This window comes from Schistocerca nitens, chromosome 5 (genome assembly GCF_023898315.1).
Source record: "Schistocerca nitens isolate TAMUIC-IGC-003100 chromosome 5, iqSchNite1.1, whole genome shotgun sequence".
In the NCBI taxonomy this organism is placed as follows: domain Eukaryota; kingdom Metazoa; phylum Arthropoda; class Insecta; order Orthoptera; family Acrididae; genus Schistocerca; species Schistocerca nitens.
This window is the reverse complement of record NC_064618.1, coordinates 456,505,394-456,525,803: the sequence shown is the minus strand read 5'-3', so window position 1 is coordinate 456,525,803 and position 20,410 is coordinate 456,505,394. Positions and strand designations below refer to the sequence as shown.

Here is a 20,410-nt window from a genome sequence, read left to right as displayed (position 1 = left end):
GGAACGACTTCAGTTAGCGGCAGTTCAGCACTTTTATAAATAAGACCAGACAGGGATACACCAAATATATCAGGTAAAGATATAAGACCGATACTCTTTCCTCTCACAGAGGCGACCGGTTATTGTTCACAGACGAAAGACTACTACCTAGAATTTTAATGTTCCAACGAGGTTTTAATTGATTTAAATTTGGTTATTAATGCTTTTATTGTTAAATGGTTGAGGCCTATTTAGTAGAATTTAGCTTCGGACCGCTCGTGCTTAGGTGTTCTTTATGAGATAAACTACAGTTATCTGAGCTTCCGTATTTAATCGTATTCTGTAAGTCCACAAATAATCCAACTATCTCTTTCGAGATAATCTTATGGCTTGGAAAAACTCAGACACAAACGTTGTTATCATTAATAAACTTTCTTAGCATGCCTCAAGCACGTTTGTAATTCAAATTATTTGCATGCTGCGTAAGCAGATGGGGCAGTCAGTCCAGCTAAGATTAAATTACTGTTATGTACCTACTTGAGATACGCTGCTTTCTGCCAGGACTGCACTTCAGCTGAAATGAAATAAATTAATGTTGCGGCGCTCCTCTGCAATGTGACGCTGTGAAAGAAAATCTGTAAACTTAAGTGCGCGTATTGCGGTCGTTAGCCACGGAAGCGCGTCGAGGTGGTTTTTCTTCTTCGTATCGCTAAAAGCTGAAATCTTAAAGGATTTGACACAGGGAGCGCTAATCTTACAAATGATAGGCTGTACTATCATTTAACAATAATAATAAATGTTCTGAACCTGACAAAATGAAATATTAGTACTTTAACACAGGACCTGAGTACAGAGCTGTTCGTGGAATAGCGGTCACAAGGGAAGAGAGAGAGAGAATACTATCTCTATTATCTTTATACTAAGAAAGACAGCAAAGGACCTGGAAGAGCAGCTGAACGGAATGGACATGGTCTTGAAAGCAGGATATAAGATGAACATCAACAAAAGCAAAACGAGAATAATGGAATGTAGTCGAATTAAATTTGGTGATGCTGCGGGAATTAGATTAGGAAATGAGACACTTAAAGTAGTAAATGAGTATTGCTACATGGGGAGAAAAATATCTGGTGATGGTCGAAGTAGAGAGGCAATGGCAAGGAAAGCGTTTCTGAAGAAGAGAAATTTGTTAACATCGAGTATAGATTTAAGTGTCAGGAAGTCGTTTCTGAAAGTATTTGTATGGAGTGTAGCCATGTATGGAAGTGAAACGTGGACGATAAATAGTTTAGACAAGAAGAGAATAGAAGCTTTCAAAATGTGGTGCTACAGAAGAATGCTGAAAATTAGATGGGTAGGTCACATATCTAATGAGGAAGTACTGAATAGAATTGGAGAGAAGAGAAATTTGTGGCACAACTTGACTAGAAGAAGGGGTCGGTTGGTAGAGCATATTCTGAGGCATCAATGGATCATCAATTTAGTATTGGAGGGCAGCGTGGAGCGTAAAAATCGCAGAGGGAGACCAAGATATGAATACATGAAGCAGATTTAGAAGGATGTAGGTTGCAGTAGGTACTGGGAAATGAAGAAGCTTGCACAGGATAGAGTAGCATGGAGAGCTGCATCAAACCAGTCTCAGGAGTGAAGACCACAACAACAACAACAAGTACAAAGATTATACTCCAGCCTAGGACATCATATATATTCTTTCTTCATACATTATTCCTTGTTCTCAACACAAATAATTAATTAAATAAATAATTTTCTGATAACATTATGGAAAAACACCACAGAATGTCTTAGATCGGTACGGAAAATAATATATCCGTTGTTTCCAGAGTATACTTACGTCTCCTCCAGTCTCACCTTCCCTCTCCCCAAATCACCATCTTACAAAATCTTATTCGTAGAAGGTTCTTCAAGTGAAATATTTCGGATGGAAATTTTTTCAGTTGACGTTAACTGTCCAGTGGAAAGAGGGTAAATTTTAGGCCAACGGAGATGGAACTCAGTTGCACACAGTATTCTCAAATTTCAAAACCGCACTATATTGCCGCCCTCTTTGCATTTTATTTCCGTACCCTCACCACTACCGGAGAAAGCTCGTTAATTACGAGTAAAAACTTATTAAACGCTGCTAATGGATTCAAGCAGTAGAGTCGCTAAATTGCAGAAAATCATCGTCGTTTCATAATTTACCATACAGCAGATGGCGCAATACCGTAGGAGTCACAGTCGCTCATCCTTAACGAGAAAGAAAGTAATGAGGGCGTATTACGTCAGATGAATCGTTACAGTCGTATGCTTTAGCTCACAGCACAGGGATGAAACTGTGGCGTCATCACAGATGCAATACGCGAAGTGTCTGGGGTGAAAGCGGCGGCGAGTGCGCAGGGAATGTGGGAATGTTGCGGAGGGAACGAGCACACGCAGAGTGCACGCCTTTTCTCTCTCTCTCTCTCTGTCTCTCTCTCTCTCTTTCTGAGGGAGAGATAGAGAGGGACATCAGCGGCGCGCTATCTCGCTGCATTCTCTGTTAATGCAGGAGTCGTTTTTCCCAAGAGCTAACACGCCAGTTCCTGCCCACACGAGAGTGTTCCGGGTCGGCGGCGAGCGTCTGGCGCAATGGCGCCGTCTCCATTGTCTACAGGCACGGACACTCTTTCCGCTTCCTCTTCTTCTTGTCGGCAGCTTTCGCGTAAAACTTAATTAAATATTCCGTTGACATAGACGTTGCTAATGAAAACAGGCGGCGCAAGTGCCTTTTCAATTCGTCTGGGAGTTACGTGGATCCGATGTGCTGCACACCATATTAGTTACCCCTTACGCAATGTGAGGACGCTGACTGCATTCGTGTTTTTCGTGACATCTCCCTGACAGATACGAGCAGGAACTCTTCACCAACACGCTCCCCGCCAACATACGCCTGCACAATCTGTGTCCGTGTCCCGCTCAGCACTCCTTTGTGGCGTGTTGCATAGTGAAGCAATGAGGTAATAATCTGTTACAATCTGCTCATCGTAAGTGTAACACGTAGGTAACACAGAGATATGTATTCCTCCACGCTAGTTGTTACCTAGTGTTGCGCTCTACCAAAATTACGGGTTGGTCGTTATGGTACATAAATGACGCAGTAAATGATAGGATTACCGGTAGTGATGATATCATTGGCAGGGAAAGAAACATGCGAGGGCTGTTCCGAAGGAAAGTTCCGATCGGTCTCGAAATGGAAACCACAGCGAAAATCAAAAAAATTTTATTCGCTACAGTTAGCCACGCCTTCCAGCTCCCTTTCTAAATAGTCGCCGCTCCGACTTAGGCATTTGTCGTGGCGTTGTACAAACTTTCCAGTATCCTCGTCACAGAAAGCAGCCACCTGTGCATTCCACCAATTCTCTACGCTGGCCTGCCTTCCGTTGTTTGTGCCAAAATGTTGTCTTCGTAGCCAGCGGTTTATGTGAGTGGAGATGAACATCGGAGGGAGCCAATTAAGGGTTGTATTGTGGGAGATCAAACATTTCCGTCGAAAACTCTGCAGGAGTGTCTTCATTGCCCCTGCAAAAAAGCGGCTGACACTTGTCTTGAAGAAAGAAACGCTTGACAATTATGTTATGTGGGCTGCATACCTTCAGGCGAAATCTCTCACCAGAGCCACATACATGGCGGGAGAGACTATTGTTTTAGGCATTTCTACGTAATCACCTTGCGCCCTCAAATGAAAAGAGCGACGTGAAGCAATGGACAGGCACACTACAGACACTGCGGATTTTAACAGTGGTTTCCGTTTCGCACCTAATTGGACCTTACTTTCCCAGTACGCCTCGTAAATGAGTGTGTAAGAGAGAAACTGGGAGCCGACTACTTCTCTTTGTTATTTTGCTTGTTTGACTTTTTTTTTGAACACAATTAGAACAGCACATCATTCAGTGTTAAATCACTGTATTTTCTGTCCTTACAGAGTATAAACTGTGTTTTATAAGTAATAAAAATTTGTTGATCCCGTAACTTCTCCGCTTTTATGTAACCAAACCAATGACTTTTGATGCAAGTACAGTTTACACTCACAAGCACAAAAGATATATATATATAATTATTGTTGTTATTTTGAACTCAATAAAACGTTCTTCATCATGATCAAAGGCAAGAGTTTCTTGTTATTACTGGACATGCAAAAGCTGTTTATGTATAATAGAAACATGTTTTATATAAGTTCGACGAAGTACTGATGCAATGTATGATATATTTTTGTTATTGCAGGTTTTCTTAATTTTACTTTTTGTTGAGTAAATTGAGTTATTTGGTGCTATACGATACATCTGTATTGTTTTTCTTTATTTTTACTACAATATCCCTCTGTTTTACTTTACAAATCAACAGTTTTCGAATAAAACCTGAATTAAACATTAACAGTTTCAATTTTGCTATAAATACTACTTACTTTGAAGTAAAACACAACAGGGTAGGCCGGCCGGTGTGGCCGAGTGGTTCTAGGCGCTTCAGTCCGGAACCGCGCGACTGCTACGGTCGCAGGTTCGAATCCTGCCTCAGGCATGGATGTGTGTGATGTCCTTAGATTAGTTAGGTTTAAGTAGGCATCAGGGCGACGAGTCTCTTATCCACTATTCTGCCTCACTCGATAGGAAATACACTACTGGCCATTAAAATTGCTACACCACGAAGATGACGTGCTACAGACGCGAAATTTAACCGACAGGAAGAAGATGCTGTGATATGCAAATGATTAGCTTTTCAGAGCATTCACACAAGGTTGGCGCCGGTGGCGACGCCTACAACGTGCTGACATGAGGAAAGTTTCCAACCGATTTCTCTTATACAAACAGCAGTTGACCGGTATTGCCTGGTGAAACGTTGTTGTGATGCCTCGTGTAAGGAAGAGAAATGCGTACCATCATGTTTCAGACTTTGACAAAGGTCGGATTGTACCGTATCGCGACTGCGGTTTATCGTACCGGGACATTGCTGCTCGCGTTGGTCGAGATCCAATGACTGTTAGCAGAATATGGAATCGATGGGTTCAGGAGGGTAATACGGAACGCCGTGTTGGATCCCAACGGCCTCCTATTACTAGCAGTCGAGATGACAGGCATCTTATCCGCATGGTTGTAACGGATCGTGCAACCACGTCTCCATCCCTGAGACAGCAGATGGGGACATTTGCAAGACAACAACCATCTGCACGAACAGTTCGACGACGTTTGCAGCAGCATGGACTATCAGCTCGGAGACCACGGCTGCGGTTACCCTTGACGCTGCATCACAGACAGGAGCGCCTGCGATGGTGTACTCAACGACGAACCTGGGTGCACGAGTGACAAAACGTCATTTTTTCGGATGAACCCAGGTTCTGTTTACAGCATCATGATGGTCGCATCCGTGTTTGGCGACATCGCAGTGAACGCACATTGGAAGCGTGTATTCGTCATCGCCATACTGGCGTATCACCCAGCGTGATGGTATGGGGTGACATTGGTTACACGTCTTGTCACCTCTTGTTGGCCAGCACATTCTCCAGATCTCTCACCAACTTAAAAAGTCTGGTCAATGGTGGCCGAGCAACTGACTCGTCACAATACGCCAGTCACTACTCTTGATAAACTGTGGTATCGTGTTGAAGCTGCATGGGCAGCTGTACCTGTACACGCCATGCAAGCTCTGTTTGACTCAATGCCCAGGCGTATCAAGGCCGTTATTACGGCCAGAAGTGGTTGTTCTCGGTACTGATTTCTCAGGAGTTGTGCACCCAAATTGCGTGAAAATGTAACCAGATGTCAGTTCTAGTATAATATATTTGTCCAATGAATACCCGGTTATCATCTGCATTTCTTCTTGGTGTAGCAATTTTAATGGCGAGTAGTGTAGTTTAGGTTTGATCGGATGTTTTACAACGTCCCTCGGCAATTCTCGACGCTCTCTGCCCTTCAATATACGAGGTCTGCCTGGTTTCGGTTTAGCTGTGATTGTTTCTTCGCATTTCCACAATCACATCACCAACAGTCGACCTGGGCGTCTTTAGAAGGGTTGAAATGTTCCTGGTTGTTACTCAGTTGAAATTCAATGACTAGTCCAAGTTTGAAGTCACTGACGTCTCCTAACCGACCCACTGTGCTGTTACTGCCTCTCTACTGACCCTCCTGCTTCTGTATCGGCGAGTCCGCCTCTCGTAACGTCTAGCGGTCAATTCCACATTGCAGAGGAGTGTCTGGAGACTTTCGATTAGATAGCGCAGTGTGGAGTGTGCTGTGCGGATGTGTGACGTGAGCCCGTAGCTCGGCAGTGACGTCAGCCGCCTGTTGCAGGTGCCCACGATGGTCCGCCGGCTGCTGCTGCTGGTGCTGATGGCGGCGATGGGAGCCGCCCAGCGCAGACTCGCCCTGCCCGACCCGCGCAGCTGCGCCAACCGTGAGTACCCCAGCCACGCCTAGCCTGCACGCCCCCTCGCTGACGGCCGCGGCGCCACTAAGCATCTCGTGTGCTCCCTGTGTGACAGGCGTCCGGCACTCCACGTACCGCGACGCGCGCGGCGTGGCCCACGCCTACTTCTTCAGCTGGGAGCACGGGCCCACGCGCAGCCTCGAGGTGGACTGGCTCGACGCCAGGAACATCTGCCGCAGGCACTGCATGGACGCCGTCTCCCTAGAGACGCCTCAGGAGAACGAGTTCATCAAGCAGCGCATCGCCAGAGGTAACGCTACTAGCTGTGGAAGCAGCAATCCCCAGCACGGAATTTATTTGTATTCAATTACAGGAGGTCCCAAATCCATAGGCTCAAAATTGTACAGACGGTAGAAGATCCTACATCCTCCCGTTCGAAGACGATAAGCAGGAAAAAAAATCTAATGGGCCAATAACTAACTATCAGGTGCTGTCAGAAGAATTTTCACATTTTTCTCAAATATCCTTTGTGCAGGTTCATCATTATTTTTGTACATATATCCTGGCAGACACATTCAAACTGCTCCTACAGCGAAAATGTTCTTATTTTTTTCATCAGCCTTCTGACACTGGTTGGCCCATCCTCTGTTATTTGTATTAAGGGGACCACACCACGGTTCAGGTTGAAAAAATAGATTTTCGGTTTTCATCATATTTCGATAGATTAAGCTTTTATTTAAGTACCGGGTGATCAAAAAGTCAGTATAAATTTGAAAACTTAATAAACCACGGAATAATGTAGATAGAGAGGTACAAATTGACACACATGCTTGGAATGACATGGGGTTTTATTAGAACCAAAAAAAAAAATACAAAAATTCAAAAAATGTCCAACAGATGGCGCTTCATCTGATCAGAATAGCAATAATTAGCATAACAAAGTAGGACAAAGCAAAGAAGATGTTCTTTACAGGAAATGCTCAATATGTCCACCATCATTCCTAAACAATAGCTGTAGTCGAGGAATAATCTTGCGAACAGGACTGTAAAGCATGTCCGGAGTTATGGTGAGGCATTGGCGTCGGATGTTGTCTTTCAGTATCCTTAGAGATGTCGGTCGATCACGATACACTTGCGACTTCAGGTAACCCCAAAGCCAATAATCGCACGGACTGAGGCCTGGGGACCTGGGAGGCCAAGCATGACGAAAGTGGCGGCTGAGCACACGATCATCATCAAACGACGCGCGCAAGAGAACTTTCACGCGTCTAGCAATATGGGATGGAGCGCCATCCTGCATAAACATTGTACGTTCCACCAGGTGTTTATCAGCCAGGCTGGGGATGATGCGATTCTGTAACATATCGGCGTACCTCTCACCCGTCACGGTAGCAGTTTTGCTGTCCAGCGCCATCTGTCGGACATTTTGCGAACTTCGTTTATTTTTGGTTCTAATAAAATCACATGTCATTCCAAGCATGTGTGTCAATTTTTACCTCTCTATCTACATTATTCCGTGGTTTATTGAGTTTTCAAATTTATACTGACTTTTTGATCACCCTGTACTCTGAAACGGATTTTGCTCAAAAAAAATTTTTCGAGCATTTAAGGAGCATTTTCCTATCACGTGTGTTTATGTGCCACGCCCACTTTTCTGTCACCCACTTTTCTGCATATATTTCAGATCTTTATATCCCCCATATTGCACGTTAGGGTTTTTTTTTGTACTCCTGAGTGTGTTGGCTACCCTTGGAATGCAACGGTCGGTATTATTTCCTTTCTGCTTTTGTAAACAACACGCTTCCAAACACGCGGTTAGTTTTGTTCAAGTCTGATTGCGACTAGTTGTCATAGAAAACTTGCAGGTGTACTATGGGCAGGCAATTAGGAGAAATAAAGAAAATCTGGAGGCAATGAAGAGAGATGTTTGGGCCATATTCTTCCATAAGTCCTCTACTGACGATAAGCCATGCCATGGATTGTGTCCAACAGGAGAAAATTCGTGGTGCAAGTACAATAGGGCTCAGGCAACTGGAGAATCTTATTCTCACCAGCATTCTCTTCCTGCTGCTGTTACTACAGCAATTAAACTTACTTTCAGAGACTTGGCTCATCCTGACGTTCCAAGGAAATGTCTGCATGGGCAGACACAGAACCCAAATGAATGTTTCAACAGCATAATTTGAAACAGCCTTCCTAAAACTGTATTTGTAGGCATGCATACAATGAAACTAGGAGTTCATGATGCTGTTATTACATTCAGTTGTGGTAATATTGGAAAGTGTTGGATACTGAAAAAGCTGGGAATTAATCCTTGTGAAAATATGATCACTGGGCTGCAACATTGCGATAAAATGAGAATAGCTGACGCAGACAGGTCCGCATCTAATTTGGCCAAGAAAGCAAGACAAACATCCAGGAAGGTGAAAAAGAAGCTGGAAGACCTGCTAGAGGCCAAAAAAGGGCCATAATATGCAGCAGGACAGTTTTAATTAACTGTAAATAACAAATTTCAAAAGTTTTTTCTTTAAAGTCAGTTTCCCACAAACTAAAATTTTCAGTACATATGCCCCATTATATCAGAAACTATCATAGATAAATGAATGAAATTTTCAGAGACTCTGAATAGTAAAAAAAAACCACCTCTGTTATACATTCATTAATATTCCCCCATTAGGAAGTTCGCAAAAAATATTTTCTGCAGAAAAACTTAATATTTTTGTTAATAAATTTAAAAAAGTATTTCTTAAAAACTATAAAATGGATAAAGCAGCTTTTAGTACAGTTGACTCTATTAGCATCATGTAACATACAGTAAAAATATTAAGGTCCTGCATCAAATAGTTTTTTTTCAGAAATGGGTCAAATACTTGCCTAAATTAACATGGGTTATACAGGCAGGGTGTGGTCCCCTTTAAGGGTGATACAGCTACCCCTACCGACGTCGTTTTATGCAACCCGCAATGATATATCTGGCTCTCAAAACCCACGCGTGAGATTTTCATATTCTCTCGGTCGCTACGAGAAAACTATTAGTTCCACACAAAAAATAAACAGGATCTTTTTGTAGGAAATTTAATGTAGTTAACTTTTGTACTGGAATATGTTTCCGCCAGAGGCCGTAGTTTTCGAGTTATTCCAGAAAAACGTACAAACGCATCCCCACTCCAACACTCAGCCCCCACAGATCACGATTTATAGAATGTCGTTCATGGCACTCCTTTCTATCACTGCACAAAAATTTGCGGTTGCACAAATTATTTCTCACATTCGACCTTTTTTCATCTTCACTGACTGGCCTTACTACGCCACAGGCTTAGTTGAGCACATACAAAACTCAAAACTGACGTTTGTGTAAATTCTGCCTAATGGTTTTGTGATTTTATAACAGCATAAAACAAACAATTACATCGTTGTATTCGTCAGGCCTTCAGGCTATGAGACTACTGTGCTTGTAAGAGTCAAATTTCGATTGAATTGTCAACGTACTTAGTTTTGGTGTAACGTGTACAAAAGTGATTTTTTTTCGTAGCTTCATGCGCACTTTTAAACTAATGTCAACGAAACAGCCGACAATACTGCTGGCGTAATCAATAGAAACAAAAATGAACGAATATCGGTCATAGTTCGAGTAGTCGGAAATGTTTGTACAGTGTTAGAAGGGAGTGCTACAAAAAACATACTAGAAATATTGACTGGTGAGGGACGATTGTGAGGGTGCAGGTGAGTTTCAAGGTCACGTTTGTACGTTTTTCGTGAATAGAGCCCAAACTGTGGCCTCCAACGAAAACGTATCCCAATATAGGATTTAACTATATTAAATTTACTACAAAAAGGTCCTGAGTTTTTTTTTTTTGCGCTACTAATATGTGGTTTGCACGCAACGACCGAGAGAATATGAAAATCTCGTACGTGGTTTTTGAAGACCAGGTATAACATTCCGGTTTGCACAAAATTACATCGGTAGGGACAGCTGAATCACCCCATATATTCCAATCTCTATCTTCCTAACACAATTTTTACCCTCTACATGTTCCCTGATACTTAACATATATCCTATCAGCCTGCTCTGTGGGGAATCTCGTCATTTTTTACCTTATTTTCCATCTGCCCCCAGTGCATGATTCACTTCCGTAGTATGCTGTGCGCCAAATGCAGTGTCAGAAATTTCTTACCCAAATTTCGGCCGTATTTGATGCTAGTAAACTTCTTTTTGGCACTGAATGACCCGTTAATCTGTACTAGACTGCTTTTTATGTCCTCCTTGTTTTGTTCGTTATGTGCAATTCATTAACCTCTTTCGTAGTTCCTATTTTAATGTTAAGTTTATCGCTAATCTCATTTCTGCTACTCCTCATTACTATTATTTTTCTTCTGTTTACACTCAGTCGATATTCACTGCTCAACAGACTGCTTCATATTAAAGAATAATATTACTTATCCCAAACATTTGCTTGATAAGAACAATACTAACTTGTAGATTTTGTCTACATAAATGTAAACAGTAAAAAAAAAATACAGTCCGAGACGGAAACAAAATTCCCTTTCCTTTCTGTTTTTAAAAGAAGAAGAATATAAATTAGTATTAATCTTATTAATCATGCCATTCTCGCAATTAAAATTATTGTTCTGTAATTTAAGTGAGGGAATTGTCACTGTAGAAACAATGTGAATTTGTCTATTATATGCTACAACCAGAAATGATCCAGTTTATTACAAATGACGGTCAGTAGCCATACTATATTCACCAGATACACTTGCCTTGGAAGAGAAGCCTCCCCCCCCCTCCCCTCTCCCCCCCCCACCCCCATCGAAATAGTTATTAAGTGTCTTGCTTCCACACAGCAGCTACACAGCTTCACTACAGGTCAAATTGTTTAAGGCAAACTACGGCAAAAATTATGGCAGTATAAATTAGTAACAATTTATAATAATTTTCGGTCTCGAAAACTGACATACGGCCGGGAGAGCGGTGTGCTGACCACACGCCCCTCCAATCCGCATCCAGTGACGCCTATGAGCTGAGGATCACACGGCGGCCGGTCAGTACCGTTGGGCCTTCACGGCCTGTTCGGGCGGAGTTTAGTTTTAGTTTAGTTTATAATAATTTTAATATAAATTATACATTACCTTAACTTGACATGGAAGATGGTGCGTGGCAACGTAGCTAAATATTCAGTTGCACTGAACAATCTTTGAACACTGGTCTAACCCTAAATCCAGTGAGAGATGATTTCTATAAATCGTAGAATGTCCACTTGGGTTTTTCTGGATGGCTACCACTGGTAAGCGCTGAAGCTGTCTTGAGGTATGCTGTTGATACTTTCGAGCTAACTTTTGTTATACCCTCTAAGTGGAGCCCTGCGTCCACTTATATCCACTTTTGGCGGATGGATACTCACTTGGGAATTATTTCAGTGACTTAAGAGTGTTGTGTGCTCCCTCTACGGCGTCTGACCACAATAATGTTGCATCTCTCTGATGCCTGGCCTTCCCTTGTAGCGCCCTTTCTGTGTACGGTTGTGTACAGTATCTTCTGACGGGCACGGCAATCGTTTTGAACAAATCTGAATTTGTGTGATTTTATCATCGTGACCATAACACAATCTAATATATTGCTAGACTTGTTTAAGAATGTGGACTTTCGGAATTTTGTCAGAAAAGCTTTCCGCTATATTCAACTACTTGCTTGTACCGTAATATAAACGAACGTCTCTCGAAAAACACCTCTACTTTCTCTCTCTCTGAGTCTCCTCTGTTGATACGACTTGCTGAAGGTCCCAAGCTTTCGGCAGTTATTGAAGAATTGGCCGAACGAGGGATTTATAAGGAACCACTTTCCTGCGTAAACTATACTTTCTTGGAAATTTTCTAATCAGTCTCACATTGTGAATTTTATGTGGGCATTCTGTCTTAAATAAAAACTAAACAACGCCCGAACAGGCCATGAAGGCGCAATGGTACCGACCGGCCGTCGTGTCATCCTCAGCCATAGGCGTCACTGGATGCTGATATGGAGGGGCATGTGGTCAACACACCGCTCTCCCGGCTGTATGTCAGTTTTCATTCTGCCTTAAATGGCCCCACCAAATAATCCAAAGCACTTGGGGGTTGCGACTGTTCACCAATCCCGTATACAATGGGTTCCATTTCAGTTAGAACTGTGGCTATGAAAAATAATAGTCGTAGATTATGTTCACAAAATCACTGTTCTTATTCAGTCCTGGATCACCCACCGTGAACGCCGAATTTGGCCCCATCCGATTTCTGGTTGTTCCCCATATTGATCATGGCAATTGTTCCCCCTGAATCGAAACTCATATGAAATCGTTTTAAAAGTTTTTGAAGCAATCAATCACTGTAGTTCTTTTTTGGAATTCCACTTATCACTGCAGTTCAATTTTGTTGGATGCCCCTACTTGCGTCATAACGGTGTCCATTCACTGCCATCATCAATTTGGGGAACAGCCAGAAGTCTGCTGGGGTCAAACCCGGCGTATACGGTGTGTGGTCCAGGACTGTGATCCATTTTCTGACCAAAAACGTGTTAACAGTCTTTGCTTTGAAGGCTGAGGTGTCGTCATGTAGTGGCAAACAGGAACCTGCCTCTTGGTATTCGGGTCGTATTCGAGACCAGAAACATTAGAGCACTCAAAAACCATTGTACCACCTCACTGCTCCACAGCCACTTTCCGACGAGTGTGAGACACGTCCTGTTACATTCGCGGCCAAGATGCCTATTGCAACAATGACATGCTACACAGCTGTTTGTGAACCTTCAATGACAATAACGCTGTAACTCGCCACGAGATAGAACGAAGTTTGGAATTTCACACTCATGGTCCCAACGGAACTGGGACGCACTGCATTCGAACTACACCCACTCTTCTACGTCTGTTTACGACTATGTGGGCGGCCACATGTTGCCAAAGTTGTTTCGACTACGGCGCAGAAGCCAGAGATAGGTGTCGTGTGTGTGTGTGCGAGTTTGGTTTGCCTGAATGTTTGTGTGTTGTTTACTTTAGAAGAAGGCCTTTTGGCCGAAATCTCACTAGTTTAGCAATCTTTCTGTTGTGCCTGTCCGCGACTCAATATCCTCAGTATATAGTGAGGAGAAATCTATCCTTTCCACAGTATTGTCATTATTCAACCCTGGATTTCTCATTGTTTCATATCAGATTAGGTAGTTAATCTACTGAAACGTGTTACCATATGTGATTCTTCAGAGATGGACTGACTGAAGTGACAGTAGGATTTCACTAGTGTATACAAGGTGGCCCATTGATAGTGACCGGGCCAAATATCTCACGAAATAAGCGTCAAACTAAAATACTACAAAGAACGAAACTTGTCTAGCTTGAAGGGGAAAACCAGATGGCGCTATTGTTGGCCCGATAGATGGCGCTGCCATAGGTCAAACGGATATCAACTGCGTTTTTTTAAACAGAAACCCCCAATTTTTATTACATATTCGTGTAGTACGTAAAGAAATATGAATGTTTTAGTTGGAACACGTTTTTCGCTTTGTGATGGATGGCGCTGCAATAGTCACAAACATATGGCTCACAATTTTAGACGAACAGTTGGTAACAGGTAGGTTTTTTAAATTAACATACAGAACGTAGGTATGTTTCAACATTTTATTTCGGTTGTTCCAATGTGATACACGTACCTTTTTGAACTTATCATTTCTGAGAACACATGTTGTTACAGCGTGATTACCTGTAAATACCACATTAATGCAATAAATGCTCAGAATAATGTCCGTCAACCTCAATGCATTTGGCAATACGAGTAACGACATTCCTCTCAACAGCGAGTAGTTCGCCTTCCGTAATGTTCTCCCATGCATTGACAATGCGCTGACGCATGTTGTCAGGCGTTGTCGGTGGATCACGACAGCAAATATCCTTCAACTTTCCCCACAGAAAGAAATCCGGGGACGCCAGATCCGGTGAACGTGCGAGCCATGGTATGGTGCTTCGACGACCAATCCACCTGACATGAAATATGCTGTTCAGTACCACTTCAACCGCACGCGAGCTATGTGCCGGACATCCATCATGTTGGAAGTACATCGCCATTCTGTCATGCAGTGAAACATCTTGCAGTAACATCGGTAGACCATTACGTAGGAAATCAGCATACATTGCACCATTTAGATTGCCATCGATAAAATGGGGGCCAATTATCCTTCCTCCCATAATTCCGCACCATACATTAACCAGCCAAGGTCGCTGACGTTCCACTTGTCGCAGCCATCGTGGATTTTCCGTTGCCCAAGAGTGCATATTATGCCGGTTTACGTTACCGCTGTTGGTGAATGACGCTTCGTCGCTAAATAGAACGCGTGCAAAAAATCTGTCACCGTGCCGTAATTTCTCTTGTGCCCAGTGGCAGAACTGTACACGACGTTGCCGGCCGCTGGTGGCCGAGCGGTTCTGGCGCTACAGTCTGGAACCGCGCGACCGCTACGGTCGCAGGTTCGAATCCTGCCTCGGACATGGATGTGTGTGTTGTCCTTAGGTTAGTTAGGTTTAAGTAGTTCTAAGTTCTAGGGGACTTATAACCTCAGCAGTTGAGTCCCATAGTGCTCAGAGCCATTTGTACACGACGTTCAAAGTCGTCGCCATGCAATTCCTGGTGCATAGAAATATGGTACGGGTGCAATCGATGTTGATGTAGCATTCTCAACACCGACGTTTTTGAGATTCCCGATTCTCGCTCAATTTGTCTGCTACTGCCCGCATCTCGTGGTCGTGCGGTAGCGTTCTCGCTTCCCACGCCCGGGTTCCCGGGTTCGATTCCCGGCGGGGTCAGGGATTTTCTCTACCTCGTGATGTCTGGGTGTTGTGTGATGTCCTTAGGTTAGTTAGGTTTAAGTAGTTCTAAGTTCTAGGGGACTGATGACCATAGCTGTTAAGTCCCATAGTGCTCAGAGCCATTTGAACCATTTTTTGTCTGCTACTGATGTGCGGATTAGCCCCGACAGCAGCTAAAACACCTACTTGGGCATCATCATTTGTTGCAGGTGGTGGTTGACGTTTCACATGTTTGGCTGAACACTTCCTGTTTTCTTAAATAACGTGACTATCCGGCGAATGGTCCGGACACTTGGATGATGTCGTCCAGGATACCGAGCAGCATACATAGCACACGCCCGTTGGGCATTTTGATCACAATAGCCATACATCAACACGATATCGACCTTTTCCGTAATTGGTAAACGGTCCATTTTAACACGGGTGATGTATCACAAAGCAAATACCGTCCGCACTGACGGAATGTTACGTGATAACACGTACTTATACGTTTGTGACTATTACAGCGCCATCTATCACAAAGAGAAAAAAGTGGTCCAACTAAAGCATTCATATTTATTTACGTAATACACGAATATGTAATAAAAAATTGAGGTTCCTATTTAAAAAAAAACGCAGTTGATATCCGTTTGACCTATGGCAGCGCCATCTAGTGTTCTAACCATAGCGCCATCTGGTTCCTCCCTTCAAGCTAGACGAATTTCGTTCTTTGTAGTTTTTTTCATTTGACGCTTATTTCGTGAGATATTTGGCCCGGTCACTATCAATGGACCACCCTGTACATGTCACAGATCAATTCCCTAGGTCGCATATGAGACGTGCCCATACTGCTGGACTGAGTTTTTTCGTTGCCGGCAGGTAACGTGCGGTACATCTGGACGTCGGGCCGCAAGTGCAACTTCGCTGGCTGCGACAGGGCCGACCTGCAGCCGGCCAACATCAACGGCTGGTTCTGGTCCGGCTCTGGCGCCAAGATCGGCCCCACCAACCAGCGCAACACCGGCGACTGGAGCTACACCGGCGGCTTCGGACAGGCGCAGCCCGACAACCGCGAGGCCGCCCAGGTGAGCTACCCACTCCGTCACTCACTCTCACTTACTAATTCTGGCAAGAGCAGGGGCCCCTCTTACATCTAACCAGACACGCTACGTATGAATATTACGTTCATATAACGTCGCAAGTGTTACTAAAAAGTTTACATATCTCGTGCAACACTTAGAAGTGTTGCCAACTGCTCTCAAAAGTTTGGAGAAATACAAGTGCTAGCCGAGAGGTGGCTTTTATTTCTGTAAACTTTGACGGTTCACGCCCCGCTTAGGCATAGGTTTCACTCCGACTGATACTGAAAGTTGTTTTACACGTTATAAGTTTCAGCAAGTAGCTTTTTCAATGTTTTTAATTTTTATTTTTCGTCGTCTGGACACGTAAAGTAACAGTTCTCAGTCTTGTAGTAGTAGTATCAGTTGCTGTTATTGTCGTTGTTGATGTTGCCGTTGTTATTGTTGTGTTTGTTGTTGAAGTGTTCTTCATTCAGCACACTGGTTTGATGTGACTCTCGGAGTTAGTCTACCCTGTGGAAAGCTCCTCATCTCTGCATAACCACTGTAACCTACATCCATTTCACCCTACTTGCAACAGTGAAGACTTGATCACCCTGTAAAATATTAACCTGCGACACTACCGTCCACTTCCAAATTGAGGATTCGTTGATCCCTTGGGATGTGTCGTATCAGACGATCACTTTTTTCTCTAATTCTTCTATTTCTTTAATCTTTGATATAGATATGGTAGTGGCAGTAGCCGAAATGTCGTTATAAATAAACACATATATTTTAATTGGTCAAGGAACGACGCGTTCATCACCGACAGCATTCAAGTAACGACACATGCACCTTGCTTGCAGGATTTCAGTCAATGTGTAGCTGTTAAACCTCTCTTTACGAAAGATGATAAGAGAGATGCCAATAACTACCGGCATGTTTCGCTGCTGTCATCATTTTCGAATATTTTAGAGGAGATGGTTAATTCTAGAATAGTATCCACCCTTAGCCACAACAATATCCTGAGCAAATTACAGGTTGGGTTTCAGAAGACGTGCTCTATTGAGAATGCCATTTTCACAGTCACTCACCAAATTTTACACGTGTTAAATAATAAAATAGCGTCGGTTAGTGTTTTCTCACAACTATGTAAGACATTTGACTTTATGAGCACACTACTGTCCTAGATAAATTCAAGTTTTATGAGATTGATGGTATACCCAGTCAATCGGTAATGTCATATCTAACCAATATAGTCCAAGGACGTAATTCTGACTTGGGAGAAATCACTTATAGGTTTCTCTCAGGCTCAATCTTAGGTCCAAACAGTGTTCTCAAAAGTATCATTGACCGGTTTTATGCGAATGGCTTAACCCTCATTTTAAAAAGATATGACATATTCAGTTCTGCATATCCAGCGGTACTACACTAATGATAAGTGCAACACATGGTGTAAATATGGTGGAAACTTCAAACTTCTTAGGTGTCCATATTAATGAGAATTTAAAATGGAAAAAGCACATTTTGGAACTCGTAAAACAACTTTGTTGAGCCAAATTTGCACCTAGAATCATTGCAAGTCTTTGGGAGAGACAAATCAGTAAGTTCAGACATTTTGCATATTTTCATTCAATAATGTCGCGTGGGATAATGATCTAGGAAAACTAATCTTTAAGAAAGAAAGCTTTCGTTGCTTAAATCTGTTGTAAATAATCCACTACAGTTCAAAAGGAAGAATGATGTTCATCATTACAATACCATAAAGAAAAATGACATTCATTACTCCACATTAAGGTTATTTTTAGCACAAAAAGGGGCTCACAATTCTGCAATAAAATTTTGGATCACTTATCCAGTGATGTAAAATGTCTGACAGGCAGCAAAGTAAAATCAGAAAACAAACTGAAAAAGTTTATCCTTGACAACTCCTTTTATCCCATAGAAAAATTTCTATTATTGTAATATGTAAAAGGTGTTGGGCAGGGATTACTTACAGCTGTATATACAGGGTGAGTCACCTAACGTTACCGCTGGATATATTTCGTAAACCACATCAAATACTGACGAACAGATTCCACAGACCGAACGTGAGGAGAGGGGCTAGTGTAATTGTTTAATACAAACCATACAAAAATGCACGGAAGTATGTTTTTTAACACAAACCTACGTTTTTTTTAATGGAACCACGTTAGTTTTGTTAGCACATCTGAGCATATGAACAAATACGTAATCAGTGCCGTTTGTTGCACTGTAAAATGTTAATTACATCCGGAGATATTGTAACCTAAAGTTGAAGCTTGAAACCTCCGACGTTCAGTTGCGTGTTGCAACATACATCGCGTTTCTACAGAATGATCTGCCAACGTTGCTCGAAAATGTCCCACTGGAAACGCGTTGACGTATGTGGTATCAGCATGATGGTGCACCTGCACATTCCGCTATTAACACTAGGCTGACCCTTGACAGGATGTTCGACGGGCGTTTCATAGGACGTGGAGGACGCATAAATTGGCCAGCCCGTTCTCCTGATATTACACCTCTGGACTTCTTTCTGTGGGGTACGTTAAAGAAGAATGTGTACCGTGATGTGCCTACAATCCCAGACGATATGAAACAACATATTGTGGCAGCCTGCGGCGACATTACACCAGATGTACTGCGGCGTACATTCATTACGCCAGAGATTGCAATTGTGTGCAGCAAATGATGGCCACCACATTGAACATCTATTGGCCTGACATGTCGGGACACACTATATTCCACTCCGTAATTGAAAACGGAAACCACGTGTGTACGTATACCTCACCCCTCATGGTAATGTACATGTGCGTCAGTGAAAAAGACCAATAAAAAAGTGTTAGCATGTGGACGTAACGTGCTGTTCCAGTCTCTTCTGTACCTGAGGTCCATCACCGTTCTCTTTGGATCCCTACGTAATTCGGTGCTCTCCGATACACACGATCGAACAGCGGAGGAGTGGTACTCAAGCGTCAACTTTGGGTTACAACATCTCCGGATGTAATTAACATTTTACAATGCAACAAACGGCACTGATTACGTATTTGTTTATATGTTCAGATGTGCCAACGAAACTAACGGGGTTCCATTTGAAAAAAACTTAGGTTTGTGTTAAAAAACTACTTCCGTGCATTTTTTTATGGTTTGTATTAAACAATTACACTAGCCCCTCTCCTCACGTTCGGTCTGTGGAATCGATTCGTCAGTATTTGATGTGGTTTACGAAATATACCCAGCGGTAATGTTAGGTGACTCACCCTGTATAAAGAAAAAGAAAAGGGAAAAAGGTTAGCAGTGTTCAGCATGTAAACATAGCAACAAATTAATTTGTCGTATAGTTGTAAAATGGCTCGTTCCGCATCATAGCGATTTATCGTGCAAAATCACCTACGGAATATGAGACTTGCTAACCGGCCGACTGCGGCAGCGCGCTGAGCTGAGAGGGTGTGCTGTGTTGCAGGGCAACGACGAGTCGTGCCTGTCGATCCTGAACAACTTCTACAACGACGGCGTCAAGTGGCACGACGTCGCCTGCCACCACGTCAAGCCGTTCGTCTGCGAGGACAGCGACGAGCTGCTCAACTTCGTGCGCTCCCGCAACCCCGGCATCCGCCTCTGATCTGATCCGTGCTCTCTCTCTCTCTCTCTCCCTCCTTCTTTTGTATTATTTGTCTATATTATTTAAATACACAATAAACTATTTTTAATATATTAACACAGTGTCTTGCAACCCTCACTTGCTATGTTCCATGTCTGGGGAGCCCTGGAGAGACTTGTGGCTTTGCTTCGTCACACTCGTGACGAAATTAATGAATTAAAAAGGCAGGGTACCATTGTTCGTGTGATAACTCTCAATCATGTGGAAAGAGAATCGATGATTCTTGTCGATGACCACACACCTACCTACAACTCTGTCATTTCTTCCTGCACTTTATGAAGTAAATTAGGGTTTACCTGAAAGATCTAACTGTATCTCTGACCGCTCAGCGTCGTATCTCGCAAGCTACAGCAGGAGTTTCAACAGTGGCGTGTTTGAGTGCTAGGGACATGGGAAACACTACCGACGAACAGTAGCGCTACTAAAATTCGTACAGTGATTGAAACCTGGTTGGTAGGTACTCAGAGAGCGCACATGATGAGGTTACGGTTGTGGATGGG

At 43.0% G+C, this 20,410-nt stretch overlaps 1 protein-coding gene across 1 annotated transcript in view; it reads left to right on the top strand.

Moving 5' to 3' along the window:
• Positions 1-19,967, top strand: part of LOC126259649 (uncharacterized) — a 56,233-nt gene extending 36,266 nt beyond the window's left edge. The window contains exons 2-5 of the mRNA XM_049956581.1: positions 6,297-6,399; positions 6,488-6,682; positions 16,053-16,258; positions 19,713-19,967. Of these exons, the coding sequence (XP_049812538.1) occupies positions 6,306-6,399; positions 6,488-6,682; positions 16,053-16,258; positions 19,713-19,871 (654 nt within the window). The 5' untranslated portion in view covers positions 6,297-6,305 and the 3' untranslated portion in view covers positions 19,872-19,967. The remainder of the gene's footprint in view (positions 1-6,296; positions 6,400-6,487; positions 6,683-16,052; positions 16,259-19,712) is intronic.
• Positions 19,968-20,410: the final 443 nt, after the last annotated feature.